The 19,435-nt window shown below is 43.1% G+C and overlaps 1 protein-coding gene across 1 annotated transcript in view; it reads left to right on the forward strand.

Moving 5' to 3' along the window:
- The window catches only part of LOC8033538 (arylsulfatase B), a 49,592-nt gene that overhangs the window by 2,770 nt on the left and 27,387 nt on the right, over positions 1–19,435 (forward strand). The window contains exons 2-4 of the mRNA XM_040211274.3: positions 2,620–2,779; positions 7,204–7,316; positions 11,106–11,216. Coding sequence (XP_040067208.2) covers positions 2,620–2,779; positions 7,204–7,316; positions 11,106–11,216 — 384 coding nt within the window. The remainder of the gene's footprint in view (positions 1–2,619; positions 2,780–7,203; positions 7,317–11,105; positions 11,217–19,435) is intronic.

Here is a 19,435-nt window from a genome sequence, read left to right on the forward strand (position 1 = left end):
TTTTCTTCATTCTCTTTTTTTCGCGCACCAGGCATTGCGAGTCATGTTTGGTACCTGTCGCGCGGTTTGCAGAGCGTTTCCCCTTTACCGGCTAATTCACGGAACAAAAAGTCAGCGCATAATTTCCTTCACTCTGGATAATCTTTCCGCACGGTTTAATTTCAAGTAATTGTAAACTATACTTTGGACATCGCTCTACGTTAGCCCAAAAAGAGTTTTCTGCATACACAGTATATGCTGGATGAGTTCTTTTCCAGCTCTTGGGAAATAACCAGTGGTTGGAATACTAATTGACCGTTATAAAGCTTTTTCCCTTTACATTTGGTGAGTTTCCTTCCCGTCTGTAAAGTGTATCATTATGTATCTAAAAGGTTTTGATTGCAGTGCGAATAGATCGAATACACCAAAGAAACCTTAGCTGTTTTTCGTTTTTTTTTATCTCTGGACCATTTTAAATATTAAAAGATAAAAAAGAAATATAGCTCTGGAGCAAACGTCAGATTAAAAAAAAAAAGTTTACTCGAGTCGCTATTGATATTTTCATTTTTTGCACCTTTCTTATACTCGTATTTAAACAATTATATCATCGTAACCGTAAAACCTGAGGCAGAAGAGTTTCATCCACGGTTAGCAAACAAAACAGGCAAATGAAGTTAGAGCATATCTTGGAACAGAAGGCCTTTCAAACTCAACTGCACGCATGTCAAACTCATATCTTGGCGGCTCGTCGACACAAAAACGATAGCCGCGCATTTGTTTACATTCGCATGTTTCCACCAATGGCAGATTTAATATGAAGTAAAGCGGACATGCTCTGACAGTAGTCGTTAAAGTGGCAAGATACTTCCATTTTGGGATTCGCTTACAGATGATGCAAAACTTAAAACGTCTCATTTTACACCGCATTTTTCTACTATCGCGGTCAATATGAGGGGAAAAGTCCGCACAGCGTGGTCCTGCACTCTCAGTCTCGGAGGCCGAATGCAGCGGGCATATTCACGCTCCCTGCAGACGATGAATGCGCTCGCCACTTATGGTTCGTGGGTTGCATTAGCCGATTGTTTAAGGAACACAGGACGCAGAAGGCGAGGAAAGGAATCATGCGTTTGGTTCGTTTTGGTTTCTTGGCTAAGTGGCGAAAGCTACCGGCCGGTGTAAGGGGCACAGACCGTTAGCGTTCCCCGATCCCTCCAACGTGGCGAGTCACGAGCGCTTTATTTTAACTGCACAGTCAATAAGGCTGCGGCCTCAGCCGATGAGAACGCCAAAGAACGAATCACGAAGCAGGAAGCGCCGCCTTCCTCTGCCTTTATACGCTAGCAGTGACTGGATCGATTTTTTTTTCTTTTTTAATCTTAGATTTTGAGGACTTTTGTGAAATGACCAACGCCTGCCTATTCGGAATTTAAGTGGCATGGGCCATGATCATGATAAAAACAGGCTGATCTTAGCGCGTTGAGTTTCGCAATAAAATGATGCGGACCATCAGATAACTATAACCTGCGTTTTTTTTCTAATTCTTTAGCGTGTCGTTTTGGTAAATTGCGTGTCTTTAGCGAACTGAAGACACAGTGGACACTTTGGGTGCACATATAAGAAAGTGACACATAAAAAACTGTACTATAGACAGGGCAAAACAAAATTACATGCCTGGTGACCTTTCTGGATCTTAGGTAATATGTGTCTTGTTCCTTTATTGCACATTGAAAGTGTCTTTAAAAAGTGATAAACGTGAGATATATGGCGAATAATTATAATATATCTTTAAAACTTGGGGAAAATAATCGTTCTGAGTTCTGAGCACTTCTTGCACAGGCAACTTTTGTTTTCATTTTTTTTTTGTCACAGAAAATGGACAATGTGGGATGGTGTAAGCGGCTGGTATGGCTGCTGTTGTGCTGGCCGAGTATATCTGATTTGATTTTATACATCAGTCGAAAACTAAATTACTGCATTGAATGCAGAAGCGTAAGCGTGAGCCAGTGCACGCAAACGTTTGCAATAATATTTCAAGATACACTCTATCAGTATGTATTGATAAAACGTATTATCAACGCCAGTACTACCCAATATTCTGGTCACAAAAATCGGAAAATTAAATGGCTTTCTGCATGACATAATGCTTAATAGTAATACCCTTTGATGAGTGTGCACCATATTCTTAAAAGTGATGTAGCCCCTCTACCCCACATAGACGTATGGTCATTTTTTTCGGTGTTATTCTCTAATGCGCAAAATTTTCTTTTTATATGGCTTGTACTTACGTACCTTCAGCGGCCCTTGTGGGGGGCCATTCTGTTGACCACACCTTCTGCAATTTACGTTATGAACTTATGGGTCATTTCGTTTGTTGTTTTCGTAGGGATCAATTAAATATTATCATCAGCAAAATGCAATTTTGTTGCGTGCAAGCCATCTATAGAAGAAACACAAAATCTGCTTCCTAAAACACAAATCGAATTCGCGCTGATTATCGACGCAGTTTAGGACACTTTTTCCCCCGCAGGAAAACGATAAACGTTGACGAAAACGTACCTAGCAACAACATTGTTATTCTAATCTTTGTGCTGACTTCGAGTCGAGTTGTTCATTTCTTACGACGTTTCGGTACCCTTTCAGGGATGGGACGATGTTAGCTTCCACGGATCCCCCCAAATTCCTACTCCCAACATGGACGTCCTTGCTGGAGACGGCGTCATCCTCAACAACTACTATGTTCAGCATCTCTGCACACCATCAAGGGCCGCGCTTATGACAGGACTGTATCCAATCCACAATGGTAAAATTTCGAATTCTTGCAATGTGTCTACATTTTATTCCTCTTCCTAAAGAGCTTCACTTTATTAGGCCGCCGTACCAAACGAGCATCTCTGCTGTGTTTTCAGGAAATCGCTTAGCCATTAATTAGCTAAAGTACAATATAGGTAAAGTGTATCTGTCAAACGCGTATTAACGCATATCTAGCTGGTTGTCTGCTCACGGCTCCGTCGATTTTTGATATAGGTATACAATACCAAATGTCTTGCTTGTACACCCCCAGTGAGTATAGAAGATTAAAAAAAAACATACTATTACTTAAGCTCTGCGGACATTTTACTCAAAACTGGCACAGAGTATTCAGAGGCATCCCACTTACTACAGTGCTTCACTTGCTTCACTTTTTTTCATCGTGCGTGAAAGCACAGGCCAAAGCCTATACAAACACGGAACGGACACACGCGGCTACTAACCCGACGTCACTGCGTATTCACTGTGATTGATTCACTTACCAGGTCATAGCGCACGTACAAAAATATGATAGACCCCGTGACGTTGCCTTCTTCGCCCTGCATAATTCGCTGCCTTTGCCTCGCAGAGTCGACCCTCATCATCGTTCATCGTTCAAGGCCAGAGCTCTTGCACATCGACATGTCACGTCCCTTCTCTGGACTAGAATTTTAACATGCAATGCACAATACGGCTGGAAACTAACCGTTTCACATTTGGCGCTCTCTTTGTACGAAAATACGAGTGCTGCGTCAGAGTCCCTCGGGAACTCTTGTCCTCATTGACTGAACAGGAGTGTCATTCAAACGCGGAAACAGCGCTCGCATCCTCACTGATTTGACACGAGCCCTACGTGAACGCTGCCGCAAAACTGGTGTCGGATGTGAGCCTCAGGCTAGCCTCTCGAGTTGCCTTGCACAAAATACAGCACTACGTTTCTTTTAAGGCTCTTTCCCATGTCACCGTTTCTCTACGTGAGGTTGGCTGAACTTCCAACCCTGCTTCAGTAGATGCCAGTAACTCCTGCGGGTGATATCGCGTGATCAAACATAGAACGATGCTCTACACTTCAAAGACTTTAAACGCACTAGCTTTTAATCTAGTTAATATACATTATTTGTGTTGGAATGTAAATTATAATACAAACAAGATCGGCGTTTAGTTCTGCCTGGTCAGAAAAACAAACTCTCCAGGGCCCTGAACTGCCCGGCGGGACGAAGAGGGACCAAAGGGCCTGGAAATCGCCGACTTCTGCAATTGGTCACCGGTGCGGAGCTGGCCAATCAGAGTAGGCGGCGATGTCGCTGTATCCCCGATACTAAGGGAGTGCGAATACATTTTGAAATAGCGCTGCCCGCCTTACCGGGAAAGCACGTTGGTTTAGGAAGTAGCTGCTTCGCGGTGCACATATAACAAACAAGTTGCTTGTTACAGCTAACAAAGTAAGGTAGAGCACGGTAAATTACTGATGGCGGGCTACGTTTATCATGAATTGGTCGACATAGACGTTTCGGAGAATAGACCAGCTCTCTGGAAAACTACGGTCTGAGATAGCCGTGTAAAGGCTATCTCGGAGCAAAATATACTTTATTTCAATGGCTAATTTGAAACACCGGGATTTCTTCAACGCAGGTATTTTTTTATGTTCGTGAACAGCGCACTTCTTTTATATATGTTTACCAAATATAAAATCTGTCGGCCTAAAAAAATTGAACGTTGTGGTTCAATTAAGAAATTAGCATGGGCAAAACTCATAGCTCAGAAAAATTTGTTAAATGCAAGGGCGTTCTCATTTTACACTCGCGGTTATCTTTACGTGCTGAATTCTAGATTATGCAGGCTTTAACTTCTGTGCTTTTCTAACCAAGTTTTCGAGATTCCTCAAAAACCCGCGGGAGCTTTACGTTCCGAATGTGGTTTGGGCTCATATGCAGGTGTCCTGTAACCACGCTGCATCGTATATATCTACATTAATTGAGTAGCACTATATCATAGACCAGTAATTGACATAAAAACAATTGATCTAAAACGCTGTTTGTCACGGGATATTTATGGAAAAGAGCTTGGAATTCAACGTTGACTCTGCGATGCTAGATTTTCTAGGATCAAAACATAATAATGTAGTGATTGCGCAGGCGAGCTGGTGGATGTTAACCATTTTGTTCTTAGCCCGAGACTGAAGCAGGAAAAGAGGAAAGTTTCAAAGTAGAAGAAAAATGAACAGTCGAGGACACGTCTCTAACACAGGCTGTGTTAGACACGTGTCCTCGACTGTTCATTTTTCTTCTACTTTGAAACTTTCCTCTTTTCCTGCCTCAGTCTCGGGCTAAGAACAAAATGATCAAAACATAGTTTTTCTTCGAGTTGTTTTCGTATTGCTTAGACTGAATACGCATTGTTTTGAATTTTTCTGTGCCTGAGCCCATCACTATGAAACGTATTTCAAGGAAATTGCGGCTGGCTTAGTTCAACAGAATTATTTGTCGCTTTTGAAATTTCATAGCTGAAACAACTTTAGAGACGCGCTATACCTGGTGTTTCAGCGAAGACATGGAACTATCTATAAATATAGATGGTTGAGAACAAAAATCACTTTTCGAGAACAGACTGCCTTCTACGTAAGACGTGAGTGATTGTAAAACCAAAAACAAAACAAAAAAAACAACAAAAACAGGGGAATTACCTAACTAGTTCACTACAACTTACAAATAAAATTTGTGCTAATGATAATACTTAGAAACGTGCTGAGCCTCAATGAAGACCACCGAAACAGTATGCAGTATATTTAAAGGGCCCTTACAGGTCAAAATCATAATCTTTTTATTGTGCGGAACGATTAAAAACGATGCCTGGACATTGCCATCAAAATTCGAAACTCAGTATTTGTGAAGTAAAAAAAACCTTTTTAAAAATTTGAATTTGAAGTTGCCGCGCTATCCCCGCCAGTGCAGTGACGGCAAACATTGAGTCGTCCTGCAACTCGAGTTTCTCTCATGGCTTCGAACCGTTCACACTGAGTGTAGTTATTCTGCGTTCCTAAAAGAACCGCTGTCCTCCGTGTGGGCCGCCTATGGCTGCGAGCAGACGACGCTTCACTTTCGAGTTTAAAGTTATTTTAGGAACCTTTCAGGGCGAACTAAAAGTCTTTCAAACCGGTGTGAGGTCAAAAAAACGCCTAGTAGACTCTTGTGTGGGACGTTAGGGGCCACGTTTTGTAGTTGTGCGTGAAAGACTGCCCCAGAAGAGTCGCAACGAAAACTACGGTTCACAGGCACCAAACCCTGTTGTTTTAACCTTTTGACGATCTCCTTTTCGAAGTAGAAGGTCATCGGGCGCCTGAAGAAAAGAGAACTTCGTCCGATTCCCGGACTCAGCGATTTTCCTCAGTGCTACATATGCATGCGCCGCGGCACCGGCATGTTTTCCGAGGGAGTAAAAACAAAACAGGATGGTGAAATCACTCCGGACTCCGATTTTCGGTATTTCAAAAGAAAGGGCTGTAGTGCTTTAGCAATTACGTTGAAAAAATATGTTTGACAAATGCCGTTATTAAATTTATAGGAAAGCCGCTTAAAAAGCTTTGCAATCCTATATTTCTTGACATCACAAATAAAAGGAAGCAAGGAGGTTTCGAAGTGAGGGAGGAAACCGCCAAAAATAAAAGAGGCGTGTGCGCGTGCGCGTGAGGGAAGCTTCGCGTTGTGGTATTTTTGTGGGTGCCTATGACTACAACTTGCATCGTTCCAGACGACAAAACAAAATACGAATTTCGGGCTGTCAGTGCCCATTTAAAAAGGACCTTGAGCCCATGCAAAGTGTGGCGGTGAGCCATATTTAACACTTGTGTCACAGGTGCAAGGTTGGCGGCGCGAAAACCCGGAAGAAACGAAAACGGCCCTGGCGTGTTGAAATTGGATGCCTTTTCGGAACCCAGAGAAAAGAAGCACGTTCCCTAAATCGTTTTACAATTGCCTAAATTTTTGCTTTCTAAAAAGAAAAAAAAATGTCCATCACATTTCCAGTTAGGGCCAGCTCTTAATTTTCAACTATTAGAAATTCATTAGTAATGTGACAGGTGGTTTAGTTAATTGATATGCTTTTTCCAATATCTGCCATTTACCGTGGCTCGCAGTTTGTTACCGAAAACCTAATCTTTTTCTGTGTATGGGGGGGAAGGGGGAGAGATTTATTAAAATCTTCGCTCAAATACCCGAGGCTCTGAACTCGTCCAACAGAAAGTATGGCCGAAGTTCATGGAGCGAACTGATTGGACTATAGCGACGATGATTTCGCACTTTTGTCGCCGGCATCCATTCGGCACGCTCCGCGAACTTTCGACTCCAACTTTGCGTTGGACGTGATTAGAGCCCCAGGTATGTTGGCAGATACGAGCGACCCAAATCTTAATAAGCTCGCTATTTAAATATGTTTTTTCAGGGCTTCAAGATTTTGTGCCTAATGTTGCCCAGCCATATGGACTGCCGCTGTACCTGAAAGTTATGCCACAGTTCTTCAAAGACATGGGCTACGAGACACACATGATTGGAAAGGTGACTTTAAATACTTTAACATAAACAGAGAGTGGCAATCCTTCTCGGTACAAAGAGAAACTCGCCTAGAAGCTCTCAAAAGCAGCAGAAAATTCGAATAAACAGAAGTCTCGTGAAGCTTCCATTCATGTTGAGCTAAAACGTACCCATTTTCTTTGCCCTAAACCTCGTAGATTAAACAAATCTGCCGTGTACAGCTTCTTTTTTTTTTTTTTTTCATCGCAGCGATAGTTTTTACATTCTCTTCCCACCACTGCACATAACTTCTGTAGTCGTTTTATCCAGTCGCCAGCGTTATCGATATCTTCAAACACTTGACATAGATCACCCGCCGACGCTGTATCCTCAGGCTTTGATCCCAGGTCCGCTACTTGTGAAGCGGGTGTGTTACCCCAACGTTACAGCTATTACAGCTCTTTTATTGATTGCAACACAAATAAGGCATGTCAATTCAATTCAGAAATGCACTGCAAAATTTCGCAGGGTACTTTAAAAGGCTATAATATCCGAAACCGCATTACAAAGGCCTAGCCATTCGGGCTTATGCTCGCTCATAAAAGAAGAAAATAGCAACCTGAAGCTACATGCGTCAGAACAAAAAAAAAATGAAGAGAAACGAATTTTATTATCATTGGGGTCGGCAGATCGTACTGTCACATTTGAGAGCCAAATGATTTGTCTTTTTAGCCCAGAAATCAATCTTCTTTCAAAGATTATGTAAGGCCTATGAAACACGATATACCTTTCAGGTGGTTTGTGAAATACATAAATATGTATAACGCTGTAAAAACTTAGCTACTCTTAGCCTCTAGTGTTCAGATAAATCAATGCGTCTTACCTTTGCTGTTGGCATTATCATTTTAATAATTAGCATGATCATATTTGTCTTGTCGAAAAATAATCTGGTTAGTCCTGCCAACACTTTCCCCACTATAAAAATAAAGGGCAGCGGAAAGCCCATCCCAATATAGTTACTATCAAAATGTCAATATCCTACGTGGAGACGGTTATGCATCTAAGATTTTAGCTCATTACCAAAATTATTCTACATGCTGGCTTCATTGAATTTCGAAACTATACCTGCCGAAAGACTGGCCAGACATTTTAAACAGGAAGCCTCCATCCCATTGCAATTCACAGCCCGCACTTGTCAGATCACAGTCCGGCCAGCGCGCGCTCACCACTAGGGAAAGCCCGAAAATTTTCGAGCGCAATGGACAAACGCAACCATATTTGAGCCCTGCGAAGACTTTATTCGATAACCCATAAGCGGAGAAGTTGATCGTGGTTACCTATTTTTACAGAGGCACGTAGCAAAACAAAATTTCGTTACTTAACTATGTTTTGTTTTTAGTTGGCACTCGCTCAATATCTTACAGGGTAAATGCCTATACAGTGTGTTTGAGCTGACCGCTGCCAATGTCCGTGTTTTTATGCTACTTACGTTGAGTAACAAATAGAGTTACTATTTTTTTCGTAAAAAAAAGGTGCGCTAATGATACTCGCTTCTTTCCTGCAAATAGAACGAAATAGTCGCCGCTACTTCCGAATGTAACGAAAGTTGGTTTTGTTTTGCTTTACACTTCATAATTGGCAGCGATAGGCTGCGGTTACGAACTTTGACAGCAAGCAACCTTTTTAAAAGCAATCTTATAATATTTTTAATTACCGAAATTTGTAGAACACAGCGAACTCAGGATTGCGCGTTGGCCCTTTGAAAGCACAACAACCTGACTAATTTTTTATTGGAAGTAGAGAGTAACGGCTAACGTAATATTATATACAATACTGTGAATAGGACGGCAGTGTCACGAGACAAATGTATCGCGATAACATCTTAGAGATGCTCGGGAGTATATGTAGCGAAATACATTTGCAATGAATGGCTTGTATCGTGATAACCTGCTTGGCTTATGTATCGTTTTGTATTATTATTATTGATAATGAACTGTCCAGGTTTACGGAAATCTCAAAACCACGTTTTCAGCGCGAGGGATCGCGAACTTTATATCATAAATCCGCAACATATCCCTCTTTACAGGAGCAAGCCCAAAAGCTGATAATAATTAAAGAAAAAAAAAACACCCACAAGTGATATAGGGAAAATTCACTGAATAAATGCCAAGCTAAGCTCCTCCCATGAGACCCTTACTCTTTTACGTTTCAGCGCGGTGAACGCTGTAAAGAACGCGAGTGGCGAGTCGGAAACTACAAATCATAGAGAGTTAAGGACTTTTTGGCGGGGCCTAATTTCTCTTATGAAGCGGCAGGTTCCATGCAGACTAGGTTGAGTGGCAAAGAGCACAGACAGGTCCGACATCGTCGTTCATTCCCCCGAAACTGGTTCACTCGGGAACCCTAAGGGCGATGATGCCCAAAATGAAGAGTGTTTTCCCTGCAGGGCCTGTCACCCTGCCGGCGAAACGGCCCTCATTTTGTGTAAACTTCTTTCGTCAAACATGGGAAGTAGTCGTCTACTTCCAGTAGAAACGGGGTTCACGAAAGGCGATAATGATTGTCTTGAGCCGCGTTTGGGATGGTTGTTATGGATATATAAAGCGTTCAAAGTAAGGGGAGGCTCATAAAGAAACAAGAACAGAAGACTATAGCGTGTATTATTTGAACATGTCGGGAACTGAACCTCTCCGCGTTTACCGCCGTTCGGGAAAAATTGTATTTCTACTACGGTCAAAATTTTGGCCGTTGTTTTACATGTTCATCACGGAGGCATATCCCGTTATGTAAAGACGAATGTATCTAAGTAGGTGCATTCTGATTTTAAAATACTTGTATCACAGTGCTTGTATTCTGGAATACTTTTTAAAGTGTATTTGCCCAGCACTGCTAAATATTAACGAAATGACTTTACTTCTTAGCCAGTTTTATAATTCTAACAAGTGCGTTAAATCGTAACTAAACAAGCCCATCTCGTGCCCAGTAATGGCGTTACCTCAACATATTACTTCCAGCACAGCAAAGTCCTATTCAGCAATTCAATACGATATTTGCAATGGGCCAAACTAAATAATTAACACTGATTAATTCTCTAATATTCTAAATATTAATTTTCGCTTAAAACCTTCAATTCAAAAAGGTATAGAGCTTGTTGACAAACATCACCTAGCGTTTTTTTGTTCACTGTTGCATTCGCGTTTCTATTTTTGTTTTTATATTTTAAAGAATGCGCGCGACAAAAAAACGAAAAAAAAAACATCGAGCGACCAATGGCACTAACGTTGCCGTTCTCTTGCGAGTAGTCACGTTGGAATTTGGAACTTCAAGCGAGGTATTCAAATTTTGTTGAAAGCTCATAAACAATCGGCATAAAAAGACTGCCACCATGAAAACAAGATGAAGGGTTGTTTTCGATATGCTCTATAAACTTTTATTGGAAGGTGGGTGCACCAATATGTATAAAAAAGTTAATCTAGTTAATATTTGTCAATTGGCGAATGTGGTATGCCGAAATATATATATTATTGCTCAACAAGGGGGGGGGGGGAGGGGGGGGGGGAGGGGGGGGGGTGCTGGGAACTCTACTGTATGCCTAGGCTGCAGCAGCAATTTTAAGTCTTGGATGGATTTAGATTAAACACCCTAGTAGTAAAGATTATTTTCGCCTTTTAATATTCTAAACAAACTGCCCAATTTGCGGACCATCCCGTTCTGTAGTTTTACGCACTTTAATAATCACTGTCGTTGTAATTTGTTCTCGTGGCTGATATTTACCCTTAAACTGATTTCCATTTGAGTATAGTACAAAACAAAATATATTAATTTATCTTTCAGTGGCACCTTGGCTATTTCAGAAAGGAATATACGCCTACGTACAGAGGATTTGACAGCTTCTATGGTTACTACAATGGCGGAGAAGATTACTACAATCATTCGATTACTAATGTAAGTTGATCATTTAAGCAGTATTTGACACGACCTTGTATCTCGTGCATGGGTAGTTGGGATCCGAAAACAAAATACTAAGACCGAAAACACGAACATATACGCCCTTCGCACTCAGGGGAAAATATCGCATTCGATGAGAACGGGCTCCGGAGACGAAGGTTCGACGAAAGAGGAAGCGTGCGAGTTTAGAAAGCGCGAATTTTACATTGGCCTATAGGAGCGCATATTATGTAAGCCCCTTTCTTCAAAATTTTACTTAAACCTCATTTTAAAGAAGAGCTTTTCTGCTGTTTTTCGAGCTAACAAAACTGAACAGATTATCGGTATCCCCAGATTATATTCCTTCGGTATGCCAATTTTTTTTTAAAATTCTAAATAGCTATCAAGAAAAATCCAAATGAAGCTGCTACCAAAAGGAGAATTTAAAATTTACCGGTCTCTCGAGCTTGGTGAGAAGTCTTTCTGTACAGTCCACATAGAAATAATAAAAAAAGACTGAAAATAGACGAGGGACAGACACTCACAGTTCTTTCAATGAGCAACGACATATATATGATGCCGATCACACTGCAAAAAAACACTTTGGTCACAAAAAATTAAGGGCAAACAAAAATACTAAAAAAATATGCTAGAAAAAAATAAAGAGATGGCCGAATATGACTTCCTGAAAAGAAAGAAAAGGAAAAAAATTGGAAAATACTTTTTTATGAGGACTCTGGCGCTATTAGTTGCAGCTGCTAATGTCGATAGCGACAACGAGGGCTCTAAAATATTGTCTGTGGCATTCTTGATCTTAAATGCTTCGATTATTTCTTGCGCATACTTGTCCTTGTGTGAGCCAAGCTCTGTAGTATTTTTATAGTTAGGGGTGCTATCATGATAGGTGCGGCGTGCTCAACAATTGGATCGTAAGTGTCTAGTGACACGTTCACTTCGAGAAAGTGTTGCCCGAGGCGAATGTTCAGGCATCGCCCGTTTGGCCAATTGATTGGGTGCGACAACTAAGCGAAATAGAATAAAATGGATTTTTTGGGCATGTAACGAATTTGTTGGGGTGATTTATGGTGCATTCTGGTGGGCGACTTTCGTCATTCACTCTGTGGTGGATTATACTGGGCTTCATCTCACATGTAAGACCAAGTTCACATCGAACCGAGCAGTGAGACATTTAAGTCTGTGAGCAGTATTACGTACGTATGGAACGCAAGCCGGGCGTGTGTGCCTGTGTCCTTTGTTGTTAGATTAAGGACAGTTGGTATCTGATGAGACGCTGAAGAGTAGTACGGTGGAGGTTTGCTGGGTACCCAGTTTGGAGAAGTCGTTCATGCTGGCGTTGGGCGCTTGCTGATTAGAGGTGGGGACACGATTTTCAACGCGAAGAGGCGAACAGTGTTCGAATATTTCCAAGTTTTACCGACTTAGAGTGGTTGCTGCAAAAAGGTAGAGCCGATTTTTTTTTATTATTGCTGGAAAACCTAGCATGTGCCTTGAGAATGAAGATGAAATCTTAAATGCGGGAACTGTTATCCCTGGACTGTTGGTTCTTCTATCGTAAACGTAAGACACAACGAGCCGGAATGAAATGCTTCAAAATCGGCCGTGAAGAGATGGAGGTCGGATGAATAACAAGGCAATCATCTACGTATGGATACACGCGGCATTCGGGGGCGAAAACATTCAGTCAGGATTTAACTGTTTGGCCTAAGAGCATGAGAAAAACTTTACTGAGTACCGCAGCTAGGAACGAGCCTGTATAAACAACTTTTTTGCCTTACTATTTTTGCCGTTGTATTCAACGATAGTTGACTTAAGGCACTAGGCAAGTACGTCTGTGAAGTCCTTTACGGACCACATGCAAAACACCTGCACGAAAATATTTCTCCGAGGGATCACCTGCAAAACAATACTTTACGGATCACCTGTAAACAATATTGTACCGTATTTTTTACAGCTAGAGAAGGCATTACGCTTCGGAGCATTGCACCTGTAAGAGGTTGCTAGTAGAAACATTTGGCCATATTTCTACAGAATCATTTCTCCACGATGACACTCCTCCAGCCCTTTAGGATTTAAAACTCCACAGAAATCATCCTGCACTTTACTTCCCTACACTCCACTACCTAGCCGCACCCTATGTTTTCTTTGTATATAAAAGAGTTTAACTACAGTCCTGATCTCCTATTTTTCTTGATTTACGTATCTGATGCAATCTGTAAGCACGGTGTTTTTAAGTTTCACAAAACACCTCAGAGACCACCGCAAAGAACTTCTGAGATCTCCTTGCCCTGTACCTTCAGTCAACTCTCGTTGAATACAACGACAAAATATTGAGGCAAAAGAAAGGTGTTTGTATAGACTCCTGCCTAGCCCCCGTACTCAGTGTAGTTCCTATGTACGTAGACCGATCAGATAAATCCCGACTGGATATTTTCTCCCCCGAATGCCGCGTGTATCGATACGTAGATGATTATCTTGTTATTCATCCGTCCTATAACTCTTCACGGGGCATTTATGAAGCATTCGATTTCTGCTCGTCGGGTCCTAAGTTTACGATTGAAGAAACAAATATTGAAACATTAAAGTATCTGGATTTAAGACTTCATCTTCATCCTTAAGAAACGGTTCAAAAAACCGGTTCTCTTTTTTCGCCGCAACCACTGTAAGTTGTTAAAGCTTGGAATTATTTGAACGCTAATTACCTCTTCTCCTTCAAACTCCTGTCCCCACCTCTCATTCGCCAACGTCCAACGTCAACATGACCGACTTCTCTAAGCCGAATAGCCGGCAGACCTCCTACGTACTACCCTCCAGCGTCTCATCACAGACCCCGACCGTCCTTCATCTAACAACAAAGGACACAGCCACACACGGCCGCCTTGCAATTCATAGTGCATAGTACTGCCCACGGGCTGAAGCGTCTCGCTGCTGGGTTCGATACCAAGGTGGTCTTCACATGTAAGAGGAAGCTAAAACAAATGCCAACGTGTGAATAACGAAAGTCTTCTACCAGAATGGGCATCAATCACTTCAACGAATGCGTTAAGGGCCAAGTGAAGCCAATTTATTCCACTCAGCTGTGGCAGTCAATACATCGGCCAGACGGGACGAAGCCTGAAGTTTCGCCTTAGGGAACACTTTCTCGAAGTGAACAAGGCATCACCCGACTCGTACCATCCAATTGTTGTGCACGTTTGCACCTGCCATGATTGCACACCCTAGCTATGAAAATACTACAGTGCTTGCGTCACAGAAGGACTAGTATGCGCGAGAAATAATAGAAGCATTTAAGATCAAGAATGTCCCAGACAATGTTTCAGAGCCCTGGTTTTCGTTATCGACACTACAGCTGGAATTTCTAGCGCCAGAGGTATCGCAAAATAGTTTTATCCACTTTTCTTCTTACCTTTCTGGAAGTTAAGTTCAGTTACCTTGATTTTTGTGTCGCGATTTTTGAACACGTCTTTAACGAGGAAATAAGCTACGCACGTTTGTGGTTTTGTGTTTGTTGGGATGCTTAGAGCGTCTATCACCACAAAAGGACAATCTCAAGATGCTTAAAAGCAGACTACATTGTGTAAACAATGTAGTCCGCAATACGCGCAGACTCCGAATGATTATATTATGACTGGTTTTGAAGAGAGTCTCATAGGTAGACATTCGAATAACACTCCTCTTTTATCCGCGGGCGAAGCCATCGCTTGCAACACGCCGAAATGCGCCCTTGGTCGGCTACTTCAGTGAGCAGAAAATTCTTCTCAAAAAGGGCGTGTCGCGATTTTTGAACACGTCTTTAACGAGGAAATAAGCTACGCACGTTTGTGGTTTTGTGTTTGTTGGGATGCTTAGAGCGTCTATCACCCTTTTACTTGTTTTCAGCGCTCGTCCTGTGTACTCCTTTTCCTCCCGTCCTTGTCGTTTGCGCGCTGTTTCCATTATTTCTAAGCATGAACCAACTCGCCCACATCGCTACTCTGATTCAGTTCATCTCTTCTACGGTGGGCCCTTTTACTTGTTTTCAGCGCTCGTCCTGTGTACTCCTTTTCCTCCCGTCCTTGTCGTTTGCGCGCTGTTTCCATTATTTCTAAGCATGAACCAACTCGCCCACATCGCTACTCAGAAATATACAGTTACCGTTCGTTTTTCTGTTGCTCTACTTCCTTCGGACCTTTGTTTTTCACCCAGGTTCTTTTTCCCTTTTTTTCTAGCCCCACATTTACTCACTTTAGCTCGTAGAGCCTTTCGCTTTCTTTTGCTGCACTTTCTCACTCCTGACCTACAGTCCGTCCTCGGCAGGTCACATGCTAGTCTTGATTACGTGTGTACCTCGACACATAAAACTTTAGTTGACTACAGTGCGCCTGAAGAGGCATGGATGGGTTTCGAGCTGCATTGATATTTCGTTGCCAGTAGCTCATGGGCCCTGTCTGCCGAAGCACTTCGCAGGGTTTCTTACATTTTGGAAGTACCTTCGTCGCTCTTTTTTTCCTTGTGACCGAATAACGTGCGAGAACGAGGTCGTCGGGTGCTCAGGGAGACATTCGACCCTCCGGATGGTGCTTGATCAGTTCCGCTGCTGGGCTCTGGGTATCGCGACGCGAACATGGCGTCGGGCCTCGTCAAGTCGGTGCTCAAAATGGGCACTCATCTCTTGCCATCTCTGGGTCCACATGGGGGATACTTTCTGACGCTTAAGAAAAACCGGAGTTCTACAATACACCGGATTAAATGGGGTCGTCGCATCACTCGCCTGTTGTGACGTGTTCGAAGCAAACGATGCGCATGGCACATACACAGTCAAAGAGCCGCGTGAAGTATTAACGCATGCGTACAATATATCAGCAGTGGTGCGACTAGCCCACTCGACGAGCCCGTTTGTTTGGGGTCGGTGTGAAGCTGCCTGCCATGGTGTGCCCATAAGCCGCTATCTTGTGTTTGAAAAGACTCGAGTTAAATGGAGTTCCGCGGTGAGGTGAGTGCAGGTCGGGTTGCGCCTTGTTAGAGTACTCTTTGCTCGCGCAGGAACTCCAAGGCGTGATTCGCTGTGGTTGTAAGCAGGGCACGCAGCTCAGTCTATGCGACCTGGCCGACAGCAACGATAATAAAGATTTCATTTATTTGCGATTTCGAAAATGGCCATAAGTAATTGTGCCCAATGAGTAAGAAAGCAGCTTGTGGCGGTGGAGAAGAATGAATATCGGTGAGATTTGAAATATTGGGAAATTTTCTTCTTTGATACGATCCGCATATCCGTCCTACCTGTAAACGTCAGCCCGGAATACGCGCCGCCAACATCGTTCGGAGAGTTTCGCTACAATCTTATCTCGAACAAGGTAACCTGTCCTAGGGCCATCATGACAGAGTTTCAGGACGGTCGTCTTCAAAGAATCTGGAGTCACCTGTTTCATTGTCAATGACCGGTGTTGCTGTGACATCATATGCCAGTTTCTGCTCAATAAGGTCGACGCAGCTGCCGTGAAACGCCTGAGAGACGAATTCTGAAGGCGCTGTACAATAGCTTGAAATTTGTTATCTTGATTTTGGCTGTGATGTAGATCGAAACTGGCTCCGCAAAGGTAAGTGGCATACTCCGGAGCTTGAGGGGTCTTTTCTAGCGGTTTGCAGGACATATGGTATGTTTCATCATGACTGCGCCCGCTAGGATGTATAACTTTGAAATCGTACTCTTGCAGGAGAATGGCCTAACGTGCCAGCTTTGCTGTTAAGTCACTTTTCCTATGAAGCCAGATCAACGCTCACTTATCTGTCACAAGAATAAAATGGCGACCATAACGTTTACTCGAAACTTTCTGGGCCGACCAGGCAATGGCCAAAAATTCCAATTCGGATGAATGATATTTTTCTTCTTGATCTGTACGGCGAAAGGCTAGCATACGAAATAACTCCTTAAGTTCCGTTTGGGACTTCTTGGAGTGACAAAGCGCCAAGTTCTTATCCACTGCTATCTGTGTGGAGGATTGCCTTCGACAAGGATGTGTCGACGTGAGCAAGCCCGGCGGCGTTAAGAAGAGCCACTTTTATGTCTTGAAACAAGGACCGTTCACCGTTGCCCCAACGCCACAGACCGCTCTTCGCGAATAAAGCATTCAAGGGGCATAACTTGCAGCAAAGTTAGTAATATAATGGCGGAAATATGATGCAAACCGTAAGAAACTGGGTACTTCTTTCATAGTAATTGGCGAGAGATACTCAACAAACACCTCAAGCTGAGAAAAATCAGGCTTCATACCGTTCTTCTTGATCTTATGCCCCAAGTGTGTGATATCTATGAAGCCGACAAATCACTTCTTCGGCTTCAGGCGAACATTAACATCACTATGGGCGTGAACAAGTGACAACCTTCGTAGATGTCATTTAAACGTCTTCGCGTAGGTACCGATGTCGCCTTAATGCACTAGCGCCATTTGCCCACTTCAGTTTCCGAACCCCTGTTCATAATTCTTTGAACTGTTTCGGGTGCATTGCAACGGCCAAAGTGGAGGCGGTTAAAGCGGTTGAGACCATCTAGTTTGATGACGGCTGACTTCTGAGCCTCCTTTTTATCGATTGTCACTTGCCAATATCCCCACAACAAATCTAGCGTTGTGAAGTATTCCTCTCCTTGCAGTCGACCAAGGAGGTCATTAGGACGTGTAAGTGTGTAGGCGTCAACCTTGGTCGTACTATTCAGTTTCCTATGGTACACGCAAAACCTCACAGGGCCATATTTGTTTCGCGCTAACACCACTGGGGACGGCCACGAGCTCCTTGTTTTACTTACCACTCCGTTTTCGAGCATCTCAAACTCTTGCGATTAGAAGTCTTCACGCTCCACTGGGGCTAGGCGTTGTGATGGTTGATACATTGGTCGGCTATCTCGGGTGGAGATGTTAGGGTTTCATACCGTGTGGATCCAATTTTGTCCGGGCCGAGGGCAATGCAATGTCGATGTGACACTAATACCCTTTTGATTGGAGTTCCTTGTTGACTAATCGAGTTTGACCCGAAGTAATATTGTTCCCACGGTGTCCAATCTTCGAAATACAAGAATTGCACTTGTTATCTGGCACTAAAGAAGCACTAACAAATATCTAAGTCTCGTCCTTTGTCAATTATTGGAGCATCCCTTCCCGCTTCCCCGGATTAAGTGTGATGTCGTTGGTACTTAGGTTGTTGACGAGTGCAAATAATATTCCTTTAGTACAGAAAACAAGGGTACAAGCTGAAGCTAGCTTTTTTCCTGCCTTAGCACAGAGCCGCGAATCGCAAAGAGCTTCAGAGTTAACTTAATTGTTGTATGTCATCAGAAGCACTTATAAAGCAGGCTAAGCAGGTATGGTTACAATTCTATCACACATGCCTTTAAGTAATCGGGCAGTTAAAATTCAGTGCATCTGGTGCTGCTATAATCAAAAAAGCTGTAGAAATAAATGGCACGCTTCTACTGCGACGAGGAGAATGCAGCGAATGAGGTACCCAAGCCACACGAAGATACTTGCATGGCAAAATACTGGCAGCTGATGTTTCCAGAGCCATGCGCTGAGTTTAATCGGCTTTGTTTTGTTTGGGGTTACACCCGAAAACTCCGTTTTTGGGCACCATCATAACCAGAAAAGATTGTAGATACAGAATTAAACAATATGACGCAGTCCACTGACGTCGTCTTACCAAAGGCATTGACGGGCAACTTCACTTGTCCCCCGGTGAAAACCTTGGCGCCGTTAGCTGTGAAAAGTTAAAGTGCTTCTTGGGACACGATACATTCAGCCGGCGCAACCCTTGCGTCGATTATGCTGACCACTTCCCCGGTGTCAAAAATGTTTTTTTCCATCCCAAACCCCGAATATCGACTTCTGAAGTTGTAAGATCGGTAACATGTCTTGAAGAATAAGCGAGGGGGACTTGTGCTGCTATTTCCGATCCTGCCCCTGTGGACTGGGAAATCCGCTTTCCGACGAGCTGCTACACTCCGTACACACGGGTCCTTCTCGTCTCCATCGGAAACATTGCGTGTTATTGTAAACTCGGTGGTAGCCTTCAGATCGCTGACTTGCTCCGGGCATCCTCAGATGGGCAGTGTGCTTTAATAGTGCCAAACGAAAAGTTTGGGCTTGTGCCGTCGCTTTTTGATTGCTGACATCTCTAACACCATTCGCCAGAGCCTCTCAAGCGGTCGACAGTTCTCAAACTCGACCAAGCTTTTGAACTTCAGTGCCCGC

This window comes from Ixodes scapularis, unplaced genomic scaffold (assembly GCF_016920785.2).
Source record: "Ixodes scapularis isolate PalLabHiFi unplaced genomic scaffold, ASM1692078v2 PGA_scaffold4__175_contigs__length_147842914, whole genome shotgun sequence".
In the NCBI taxonomy this organism is placed as follows: domain Eukaryota; kingdom Metazoa; phylum Arthropoda; class Arachnida; order Ixodida; family Ixodidae; genus Ixodes; species Ixodes scapularis.